Source organism: Dromiciops gliroides, chromosome 4, assembly GCF_019393635.1.
Source record: "Dromiciops gliroides isolate mDroGli1 chromosome 4, mDroGli1.pri, whole genome shotgun sequence".
In the NCBI taxonomy this organism is placed as follows: Eukaryota; Metazoa; Chordata; class Mammalia; order Microbiotheria; family Microbiotheriidae; genus Dromiciops; species Dromiciops gliroides.
The window spans coordinates 234,932,888-234,944,879 of NC_057864.1; the positions used below are offsets into that span (position 1 = coordinate 234,932,888).

At 44.5% G+C, this 11,992-nt stretch overlaps 2 protein-coding genes and 3 non-coding genes across 5 annotated transcripts; 4 read left to right on the forward strand and 1 right to left on the reverse strand.

Annotated features, from left to right (window-relative positions):
- Nucleotides 1-2,566: 2,566 nt before the first annotated feature.
- Nucleotides 2,567-3,344, forward strand: LOC122725650 (cytochrome b-c1 complex subunit 9-like). Its single transcript, XM_043962859.1, has one exon. The coding sequence runs from the start codon at nucleotides 2,980-2,982 to the stop codon at nucleotides 3,169-3,171; it is 192 nt and encodes a 63-aa protein (XP_043818794.1). The 5' UTR covers nucleotides 2,567-2,979; the 3' UTR covers nucleotides 3,172-3,344.
- A 2,903-nt stretch (nucleotides 3,345-6,247) lies between these two features.
- TRNAW-CCA lies at nucleotides 6,248-6,319 on the forward strand. Its single transcript has one exon. It is a non-coding gene; the product is annotated as a tRNA-Trp (tRNA).
- A 701-nt stretch (nucleotides 6,320-7,020) lies between these two features.
- On the forward strand, nucleotides 7,021-7,102 carry TRNAS-GCU. The gene has a single exon. It is a non-coding gene; the product is annotated as a tRNA-Ser (tRNA).
- Nucleotides 7,103-7,310: 208 nt separating this feature from the next.
- Nucleotides 7,311-7,384, forward strand: TRNAT-AGU. Its single transcript has one exon. It is a non-coding gene; the product is annotated as a tRNA-Thr (tRNA).
- A 1,062-nt stretch (nucleotides 7,385-8,446) lies between these two features.
- On the reverse strand, nucleotides 8,447-11,785 carry BORCS6 (BLOC-1 related complex subunit 6). Its single transcript, XM_043962858.1, has one exon. The coding sequence runs from the start codon at nucleotides 10,334-10,336 to the stop codon at nucleotides 9,308-9,310; it is 1,029 nt and encodes a 342-aa protein (XP_043818793.1). The 5' UTR covers nucleotides 10,337-11,785; the 3' UTR covers nucleotides 8,447-9,307.
- Nucleotides 11,786-11,992: the final 207 nt, after the last annotated feature.

An 11,992-nucleotide genomic window follows, 5' to 3' on the forward strand; every position in this document is an offset into this window, starting at 1 on the left:
TCTGCCCATCTGAAATGTCTTTTGCCCTTCTCCACTGGGGATGCAGAAATGTTTATTACCTCTCTCTACTCCCCTGTTCCCAACTCCTGTGGGTGGTTGCCTCTCTTCTTTCAGGCATACTCATCTTCTATAGTCTCTGCCTTGGTCTCCATCACTCAAGGAGGAGTTTCCTTGAATCTGTTTCTGGAAACATGACAATAGGAAGATGGACCTGAGGCCAGTAAAGTACTTGTCTCTGAAAGTATTCAGCTCCCTACTTACCAAGCCAATTTCCCCACCCCTCCCCCAGCCCAATACCATAGAGTTCTAGGTCCTAAGGGACATATATAGCCTCTCTGGCTGTGTGATGTAGAGTTAGCATGTGTATGCTTTTGTACACTTACACCATATTTGTTCAGCCATTCCCCAGTTGACGGGCACTCCCTTAGATTTCAATTATTTGCCACTCCAAAAAGATATGCTATACACATTTTTGTATATATGGGTCCTTTTTATTTTTCTTTGATCTCTTTAATATCAAAACTTACAGGTATTGCTGGGTCAAAAACATTCACTGCTTGGTGACTTTTAGGAGCATAGTTCCAAATTGATTATCAGAATGATTAGACCTCAGTGATCTCTTAATTGCCAAATTTGACAGACTTTTAAAAATTCCCATCCTTCTTGACCTCTGTGCCATTTAACTTTATTTTATCTTATTTTACCATTTAACTTTAGTGACACTATTTCCCACCCCTGCCTTTTCTTCTGGATACTTAATGCTTCTGTTTGTTGAAGACTCTCTGTTGCCTTTACAAGCTTTCCCAAAAATTTTCCTAATCTGGTTAAAGATCTTCCAAATAGAAAATTTCAGGGAGTTTTGAAGCTATCTGTTAATATAGAAATGCAATACTTTCTGTTTAGTTTATGACATTGACAAAAAGGTTTAGCACAGTATCTGTCATATAGTAGGCAAACAACAAATAAAAAGGATTCTTAAAAAAGCTATGTACCCAAGAACTGGAGACAAAATACATGCCTGAATGGAGAATAACCAAATGATTTGTGCTGTGTGAATGCAATGGAATGTTACTGTTCTTTAAAAAATGAAACATGGAAAGACATATGAATTGATATGAAATTAAATATGTCAGACCAAGAAAACAATATAAACAATATCTATAACAGTAAATGAAAAAACTATTTTAAAAAACCCTCACAATTGGCAGTTATGAAATTATGATAAGCAAGCTTGGGCCCAAAGAAGTCACCTCCCCACATTCTTTGCAGAAGCAGAGGACTACGGCTTTGTAACACTACTTAAGTTGGACTTCTCTGTTATGTTGGCTGGTTTTCCTTCAACAATTTTCCCGCTCTTTCTTATTCTTCCTTATCACTGCTGACTCTCTGGGAAGGAAAGGGAAAAGGGAGACACTGAAAAATATGGGCGATCTAAAAATAAAAGATATCGGGGCAGCTAGATGGCCCAGTGGTTAAAGCACCGGCCCTGGATTCAGGAGTACCTGAGTTCAAATCCGGCCTCAGACCCTTGACACTTACTAGCTGTGTGACCGTGGGCAAGTCACTTAACCCCCATTGCCTAAAAAAAAAAAACCCAAAAAAACAAAAACATAAAAATAAAAGATATCAAGAGAATATGCTCTTCAAAAAGTTACAATAACAAAAACAACACAGTAAAAAACAACTTAGAAAGGTTTATGTGATTGTATGACCATTCATGGTTCCAGAAAACCAATGATAAATCTTACTTGCTCATTCATCATCTAGTTACCACCAAAGTATTTGCTTTTGAACTATCAGAAGGATTGAAAGCATAGGTATAAAAGTATTTTTCCTTAAAATGATGAGAAATATCTACCTAATACCATTAGCAAGCATTATTTGTAATAAGGATAAGCTAGAAGCCTTTCCAAGTAGATCAGGAATAAAACAAGGATACCCATTATCAACAATATTATCCAATATTTTCTTAGAAATGCTAGCAATAGCAATAAGAGAAGAAAAAGAAATTGAAGGATCAGAATGGACAATAAGACTATCTCTTTTTTGCAGACAGTATGATGAAATACTTAGAAAATCCTAGTGATTCAACTAAAAAGCTAGTTGAAACAATAATTTTAGCAAAGTAGCAGGATAGAAAATAAACCCACATAAATAATCAGTATTTCTATATACCACCAACAAAACCCTGCAAGAAGAGATCGTCAAAGATACCCTATTTAAAATAATCATAGACAGCACAAAACATCTGGAAGTATATCAGCCAAGACAAACCCAGGAATTACATGAACATAATTATATGATATGCTCTTTTGTGGGGGGGGACAATTAGGGTTAAGTATCAACTGTGTGAAGAGGGACTTGAACTCAGGTCCTCCTGAATCTAGGGCCAGTGCTTTATCCACTGTGCTACCTACCTGCTCCACAGGAACATCATTATAAAACACTTTTTATGCAAATCAAATCAGGCTTAAATAATTGGAGAAATATTAATTTTCATGGGTGGCCAGAGCAAATTAAAAATGACAATTTCTAACCTAAACTAATTTATTTTTTCAATGCCATCCTAATTAAATCACCAAAAATTTATTTTATTGAACTAGAAAAAATAATAACAAAATTAATTTTGAAAAACAAAAGGTTAAGAAAATCAAAGGAATTAATGGGGAAAATTGTAATGAAATGAGGTCTAGCAATATCAGATCTTAAAACTGTATTACAGGGCAACTAGGTGGAGCAGTGGATAGAGCATGGGCCCTGCATTCTGGAGGACCTGAGTTCAAATCCAGATCATACACTTAACAACTCGTTAGCTGTGTGACCCTGAGCAAGCCACTTAACCCCAATTGCCTCACCAAAACAAAAACAAAAACAAAAACACCCTGTATTACAAGGCAGTCATTATCAAAACTATCTGCTACTGGCTAAGAAATAGGTGCATCAGCAGACGAAGGAACGGGCAAGGCTGGCCGGCGAAAGATGGTGTCCCAGACGATGTTCGGCCAAGTGTACTGGCTCTTCTTCTGCAGGTCGTCCACCTTTGCACTCACCATCGCCGTGGGCATCTTGTTCTTTGAGCGAGCCTTCGACCAGGGCGGCGACGTCGTCTATGACAGCATCAACCACAGGAAATTCTTGAAGCACATAAAGCACAAGTATGAGGAGGAATAGCTGCCAGCGCCAGACCTGGGCTTGAGACCGAGGGGATCCGATTGTGCTGTCCATGACGGCAGCCCCCAGCAGGGAGAAGGCCCAGTCAGATGCTGCATGTGACGCGTTCATGGCATTCGAGACTCCACTTCGGCTACATAGGTTCTGAGAACCTACAAATAAATAGGATGTGAATTATCTGTGAAAAAAAAAGAAAAGAAAAGAAATAGATGTATCAGTGGAATAGAGCAGACTTGCAATATACAGTAGTAAATGGTTATAATAACCTTCTGTTTGACAAACAAAGATTTAAGCTTTTGCTATAAGAATTCACTATTTGGTAAAAAATTGTTGGGAAAACTGAAAAACAGTCTAGCAGAAACTGGGTATAGAACACTGTAAATTACAAGAATATGAAACATGACATATCAGACTTATGGATAGAGGAATTTATGAATAAATAAGAGATAGAGAACATTGTGAGATATAAAGGATAATTGTGATTATATCAAATTAAAAAGGTTTGGCATAAATAAACTCAATGTAGTCAAGATTAGAAGGAATGCAGAAAATGGGGGAGGGGGTATAGACAGTTTTTCAAACAAAAGTCTCATAACTCAAGTATTTTATAGAGAACTTTGTCAAATTTATAAGAATATGAGTCATTCCCCAATTGAAAAATGGTCAAAGGATATGAACAGGCAGTTTTTAGATGAAGAAATCAAAGCTATATATGAAAAATGCTCTAAATCATTATTGATTAAAGAAATGTAAATTAAAACAACTTTGAGGGGCAGCTAGATGGCGCAGTGGATAGAGCACTGGCCCTGGATTCAGGAGTACCTGAGTTCAATTCCGAACTCAGACACTTAGACACTTACTAGCTGTGTGACCTTGGGCAAGTCACTTAAACCCAATTGCCTCACCAAAAAAAAAAATAAAACAACTTTGAGATATCATCTCACACCTATCAGATTGGCTAAAATGATAGAAGGGGAAAATAACAAATGTTGGATAGAATGTGGAAAAATTGGGACACTGATGCACTGTTGGTGGAACTATGAACTGATCCAACCATTTTGGAGAGCAATCTGGAATTACACACAGAGTTATAAAACATTTGACAGAGCAATACCTCTATTAGATCTGTTTCCTAAGGTGATCAGGGAAAAGGGAAGCGAACCTATATGTTCTAAAATATTTATAGCAGCTCTCTTTGTGGTGGCAAAGAACTGGAAATTGAGGGGATGTCCATCAGTTTGGGAATGGCTAAAGAAATTGTGGTATATGATTGTGATGGAATACTACTGTGCTGTAAGAAATGATAAGCAGGGTATAGCTAGGTGGCACAGTGGATAAAGCACCTGCCCCAGCTTCGGGAGGACTTGAATTCAAATCTGGTCTCAGATCCTTGACGCTTACTAGCTGTGTGACCCTGGGCAAGTCACTTAACCCCAATTGCCTCACCACAAAAAAATATGCTAGTAAGTGTCAAAGGCCAGATTTGAATTAAGGTACTACTGATTCCAGGGCTGGTGCTCTATCCACTGCGCCACCTAGCTGCCCCAATCCATTTTCGTTTTAACCAGTGTCCCTAGAAGTTGTCAGATGATCTCAGTGCACTCTGGGCTGGTCTCTATAGGTCCATTTTCACGCATGTTCCAAGGCAGAGCAACGCAGACTACACGCGTGTTAAAGACAAGTTAAAGAAAAATACAAGGTTTTGTTTGTTTTGTTTGGAAACTACTACCATCAACTTACAAGACCATTACAAGAGATCTCCAAAAGGATTATAAGTAAAACGGTAAGTGATATGCATTCAGAGGAAGGAGAGATCAAGGTGGGCCTGAGTGGTCAGGGAAATCTTCCATAAGAATCTCCTTCCCTTCTATCTACACAAAGATTCACTTGGAATCGGGCAGTCACATTTCGTTCACGGTTCTGGGGTGTCGACTTTAGTAGGATGTGTGGACCAGGGTTCCTATTTCACAGTCCCTGTATATTCTTTTTTTAATTTCTTTCTCGGTCCCTATTTTTGTACTCAAAATCACTTCGAGATTCAGGAGGACCTGAGTTCAAATTCGACCTCAGACACTTGACACTTACTAGCTGTGTGACCCTGGGCAAGTCACTTAACCCTCATTGCCCCCCCCCTCCAACCAAAAACAAAAACAAAAATCACTTCGACATCACCCTTCCCCACCCCTTCTCCCTTCCTTGGCTCCAATCTCTAAGGGAGAGGGGTCCTTCTTGCAAGAACCAATTGCTTTGGATCCCTTACTCTAGATTGTACTGATTCCTTTCCCAGGTAAAGGTGATTTAAAGTACAGCACTGAGAAGGGCGGGGGTGGCAGGCTGGTCTCAAACCCTGCTCCTGCAGGCCAGGGAACGGAAGCGAGAGCGATGGAAAGAAAGCACAGCGTTCTCCCTCCGAGTAAATGCAAGATCTCCTTTCAAGGACCTCGCAGCCCCTCTTTTAAACACACGGTCCCAGCGTCCTCGGTCATTCCCAGGGCGCTCTAAACTCTTGGCGGGAAGAGAGAGACATTGCCTGCTGGGAGCCTCGCTACCCTCGGTGGAGATGAGAGATGAGAGATGAGAGATGAGAGGCTGAGGGTAAAATGAACGAATGGTTGGATCAGGTGAACAGGCTGAGGGAGAAGTCCTGCTCCTTCCTTGCGGGGAGCCAGCCCAGCCTCTCCTTCGCTAGGGAGAGATTCTGGGAGGGAAGAGTGTGGGATCGCTCTCTTTGCTTTCCGATCTGAAGGCGGAGTGAATGAGGCGTGAAAGACAAAGAACAGCCCTTTGGTGCGGCGGGATGGTCAAGGCTTCGGAGGACCCAGGTAGAAGGGGGCCTGGACCTCTGGGGATTTCCGAGAATTTGGAAACTTGCAGCCTCTCAGTTCAGCTCGGCTCGGAAAGGGAGCGGAGACGCCTCTGTCTCACGTTGCCTATCTACCTACTTATCCATCTATCTATCGGCGTGGCCGAATCCACCTGACTCACCAATCTTGACCTCTATTCACATCCCGGCGACCCGCCGACATTCTGGCCGCCTAGTAGTTATAAGCTGACACGTCCAAGCTCCTGTTCGAAAGACCTCGTGGCGCAACGGTAGCGCGTCTGACTCCAGATCAGAAGGTTGCGTGTTCAAATCACGTCGGGGTCATAACGTATGGTATCATATATTTTCCTTTTCCTCCCCACTTCTCACAACCCTTTCCTGTCTTCAGAGGATAAGACTAGTAATTCTATTTTTCAATCTTCCTCTGGGGCTGGACGCAGGAAGAACCCGGTTGTTGAGGGGCAATAAAGGGGAGGAGAAGAGTGCCCAAATTCTTGGGATGGTCCTAGGACCTAGGTCCTAGGTCCAGGACCGATTGACCTGCACTCTCGGTGAGTCAGAAGCATTAAGAAGTCTCCAAACAGGCTCCGGAGTCAGACTTTGGGGTCAAATACAACTTTGTGATCTTGGACAGATCATTTCGCCTCTCTGGGCCTCAATTTCCTCATCTGTAAAATGGGTTGAACTAGATGGCCTCTGAGGTACCTCCCTTCCAGTTCCTAGTTCTACCACACGCATTGGAGGGGAAATGGGAAATGTTTTTATTTTTCTGCACCTTACCTTCCGGAGAATACAGACTACGAAAAGTTAATGGATCAAGGAAATTGTCCCCACCCCTCCCACCTTAACGAGACGTTGTTCTAAGAAATATTATTCTTACTTAACTTTTTCCCTGTCGAGACAAGGGAGGGCATTTCAGCTTCAGAGGGACATGAGAATAATAGAAAAAATATCACTCCCGTTCATTTTTCAAAAAAAAGGGCTTTTCAGACTCCAGAGAGTAGAAATTGCTTCACAGATGCAAGGACGAGGTGGCCGAGTGGTTAAGGCGATGGACTGCTAATCCATTGTGCTATGCACGCGTGGGTTCGAATCCCATCCTCGTCGATAGCAATGGGTAGTGGAGTGTATTTTTAAAAAGGTGAATGATTGCAGGCAGTAGTTTTCACACCTAACTCAGGCAGTCCATTCCTCTTTGTCCTCGCGGCAATTGACTGAGTATTGTTTCTTGATTATACAAATTACTTGTTCTCCTACTCGACACTGACTATGTTCTAGATCCAAGAGGGGTCACAAAAGTTTTGTTAAATCGAGTGGCGCCGTGGCTTAGTTGGTTAAAGCGCCTGTCTAGTAAACAGGAGATCCTGGGTTCGACTCCCAGCGGTGCCTCAAGAATTTCTTTTCGTTCAATCCCACAATTCTTTTTTCGATTGGAGGAATGAATCTAGGTGTTGCTTCTGCTTATTATAAATGCTCCCGCCCCCTCCGCCCAGAATTAACTCCTGGCGGCGTCCAGCCTTGCCATTCTCCAGGGGTTTTAGAAGACAGTCAAAAGGGGCAGGAGACTCAAAGAAGAGCAGAAAGGGGCGGGGTTCGGGAGCCTGAAAAGGATCGCGGGAAAGCAGGGAAAGGAGTACCTTCTCCCTGTAGAAGCACAGGCGTCGGGGTTCCCAGCCCCCAGTCAATTATTCTCTGTCAGTAATCTCGTCCTCCAAATTTGGGTCTTCTTTCACCGCTTTCACTTTCTTCAGGAACCCAGAAGTTCGGATAACCAGATAACTCTTTATTCTTAGTCCCACCCACTTTAGGGGGCCACGAAGCCCAATATTCCTACTTTGCAAAATCCAGGAGATTTTCAACATCCCTGAACTTTTTGTAAACGGACTGGTGTAGTTGGTTAGTGCAGAGTTTAAAAGTTTGTGATTTATTAGGTTTGGTTTCCCAGAATGGGAAAGTTTGGGCCTTTTAATTTTTGTCACCTTACTTAAATGTCCCTCACGTTTTGTTGGGATCCATACCTTATCTTCATTCAGGGATATGTATTCAAATAAGGATCCAAGCCCCTTGGGTCAGTTTAGCTCCTTTCTGCTGATAGCAGTGTTTCCCAGCTTCCTCCCAGGAGTAGGTGGAGACTCCAGAAGTCCTCTAGGTGAGTTGTGATAGACTCTGAATGTGGATTACCCTGCTTTTGACTAGAAAATAATGGAAAACTGGGCCTAGTTATATTGTGTTTACTGCTCTTCTCTGCAAGAGGCTGAAGTGTTCAATTAGCCCAACACTAGCTTCTCTTGGCTCCAGGGGTTCAATTCCCCATCCCAGAACTAGTGACCCCTTCCCTTTTGCCTGAGGCAGGTGTGTTCATCTCTAATTTTCACTTGTTTTCTTTGTCCTATTTTCCCCATCACTGAAACTCACATTTTACTCCTCCCACAACACCCTACAGAGATACAGTTTCATTGTTAAGAGCAGCAGCATTTTAATTCGACACAACTCAAAGTCAAAAATGTTGGCTCCTAGGCCAAGATCAGAAAACTCCACAACAGGTTCAAAACTATCAACAATTCTTATATGAATTCAAGAAGAAATGAACCTAGCTCTTACTCCCTGCAGGAATCCAAATATTCAGGACTTAGTATATAGTAAGATCCTCTCTTCACCATTGTTGGAAGCACACCTCATATGGGCGAAGATAAAGTTTTGGGGTACAGTGGAAAGACTGGGACATTCCTTGCAATTAATATAAGTTCATCTGAACACACTAGCTTCACCAGCTGTCAGTCAGTCCCTGCAGTAGCTATCACAATATGGTGGTCACAGCTGGGGCTGAAGTCCCTTTTTTGTTCCCCCTCTAATGGCCACATCTTTTTACCTTCAAACCTGATCCCAAAGCACTCCTAGGTGTATGGTGCCTCAGCTAGAGAGTCAGTAGGAGCAGCACTTCGGGACAGAACAGGACAGAGCAGGACTGGCCTACCATCCTTAAAAGGACCTAGATCTCATATGGAAGATACTCCCTCCCCAACATACAAGAAAGCTTCCCTGCACATATCTGTAAGAGGCTCTTATCCACATAACCAGGAAATCTCAGAATGAGGAGAGGCTCGATGGACACGTGAGAAGGAGCCGTTTCTCTACTTCTTCCCCCCCCCCCCCCCCCCCCGGCAAGTGTCATCTTCTCCCGAAGGGTTTGAGGTTGGGGGAGGGGGGGTACAGGAAACTGCAGACCGAACCCTTATGGTCTAATCCCATCGTTATACACACCAAACCACCCCTTCCCTGAGAGCGTAGGGGTGCTCCCAACCCTCTCCAGTCTCATTTGCAGAGAGCTTCCAGCACTTCCAGGGTGCGGCGGATGTCCCGGACTTGTCGGGCCAATCCCTGGACTGGCTGCAGGGCCCGCTCCAGCTCCTCGCATCGGGCCAGCAGCGTGTACATGCCTTTGATGCTCATGTCCACCGCCTCTCCCAACGAGTCCACCGCGTCTCGATAAGTCTGGATGCAACCCACGCTCAGCGCCGTCAGCTCCTGCACTGCGCCGCCGAGCCCGCGAAGCAATCGTTCCACGCGGGCACCCAGCTCCCGGCTCAGCCGCTCCAGATCCCGCAACACCTCTGGATCTATCGGCGGGATGGACGGTGCGGGGACCGGGGCTGACCGGGCTGAGGGCTGCGGCGGTGGCTGCGGCTGCGGATTCCCGCTCAGACGGATCTTGAGCTGCAGGTTGTTAGCCACGAAGTGAGTGAGGTCTCCATGCCGGCTGACCGTACCCTCCAGCTCGAGGGCACTGGAGATGGTGGCCCGACGGCCTCCTCCTGCCCCCTGTTCCGGGCCGCCGAGCGGAACCGCCCCGCCGCACGCTCCGCTCAGCCCATCCAGGCTGCGGCTGTCCTGAAGGCGCCCGGCGAACGGGCGGCTCCCTTTCTCGGGCTCGCGCTCCTCTTCCTCCTCCTCCTCTGGGTTCATTCGGCTGTTTGCCCGGGAGCCCCGGGGGGCGCTGCCTCCCGGCGTCTGCTTCGTCCCTTGGGGGTCAGAGACGAGTTGGCCCACCGGCCGAAGGCTCGTACGGGCCGGTCCACGAGGACCCCAGCCAACCCCGGCTCCGGGTGGAGTTCCACGGGGCCTGGGTGTTTCATAGGCTGGCTGGCTTGGTGTCTTCCGGGTCCCTCCCAGCTGGGCGCCCCCGCCCACTCCGGGCTCCTCCTCAGGGTTCTCCCCCGATCTGAGGCCCGGGGGAGGAAAAGAGGGCTGCTTTCCGGGTCTAGGTCTGAGCCGAGAGTTCCGGGAGCACCCGGAAAGTGGGGTTCTGGAGTCTAACCCAGGTTGCCCAGGGGCAGGCTCCATGATGAGCCCGAGGGGAGGGGCACGGCTCCATCAAAGCCTATGAAATTGTTCTTCCGGAGGAGTAGGAACTACGATAGGCTGTTCCTTTTAGAGATGAGAGCATGGGAGCCCCTATTGGTAAGGGATGACAATAGTAACGGCACACTGATTGGATACAGGGGAAAAGACTCAAGAAGAGGAGGAGTTGATTGGGCGGTGTAGTGCACGTGGACGCTAGAGGCAAAGGGGAGGAGCAAGAAATGGGTCCGGGACTGCGTAGGCGGAGGGAGCACCGGGGTCATCACTATGATTTAAAGAAAGCCGATGTTTTCAAAAATCGTTAAACCCTACTTGCAGTTGAACTGCAGGCTTTCCTTGTTTCTGTCACGTACTCTCTCGGGAATCCTGGCTTCCAGACCTTCCGCTTCTCTTCCTTGGTGGCACCTAGACGTTTAGTAGGCGACCTGTGACTTTGCACTATGTGATCGGAAAGCCCAGCTGCGGAGGCAGAGAGCGTGCACTTTTTGGAAAAAGGCCAGGGGAGTTTGGAAACAAACTAAACAAAGTCAGAAATTTACTAATAGAAGATATACCATGCACGACCTCTTCTATAACTTGGTTAGCCTGGGTTCCTTAGGACCGCCTTCCCAGCATCAGCGTTTGATGGGAAAGGAGCTTTGGTGTGCAACTAGGGGATGGAGGGTGACTCAGCTGACTCAGCTGTCTGCTTGCCGCGGTAGCATCCTACCTTTATCTCCTTCCTACTTCCTTATTAGTCCCCTCCATCCTATTTCACTTTTTTCTCTGACAATGCACCACTCTTCTCTATCTCTGTCTTCATTTTTGTCTGGTACCACCCTATCTGTCTATGGTTATCTCACAAATGATTTTATAAGGCCTCTTCGAACTCCAAATCTTATAATAATGTAATCCCTGTTTCCAATGGAACTCCTACAGAGGCTGTAGAGACTAGCTCTAAGACTTAAGGATGTGGAGAAAAACAGTCAGTTGAGAAAATGGTTTGACGTATGGAGTCAGGGAAAAGGTATGTGTTTCATCCCTCTGAGCCATGAAGATCTATGAAAACCAGTTTTGAATTCACAATTTTTAAAAGTCAGTTGAGAAAATAGTTTGATGTGAAATATGAAGTCAGGGAGGTAATTTTACTTGTGATCCATAAGAATCTGAAAAAGGTGAGGAGAAATCTTCCTTAGGAATTATTTTAATTGTGATGATACAAATATACACAAACAAAAAACTATAAAGCAAAATTCTATATAAAGTCCGAGAAACTTAAGTACAGTGGATTTTGGAAAAATTATTTCCCGTAAGTAATGAAGAGAAGACAAAGATAAAGGACTAATCCTTCGAAGAAAAAGATGCTTTAAGAGACTTTAATCATTATCTGAAATCTGATGAATGAATTGACACTGCTTTTCCAGACAAGAAAGGGAAAGTCAGTTACTGATATATTGAGGTTTGTGACATTGGTCATGACCAGAATAGTGTAAATGTTCTTTAAGTATATTATTTTTATTATTGATTCTATTTGTTTATATATACAGTAATTTTAATATTTATTGAAATATTTTAAGTATTTACCATTAGTTCATTAAACAGTTAATATTTTGATGAACTAGAGTCAAGGTTTGAGCTTTTACCTGATGAGGAGATCAT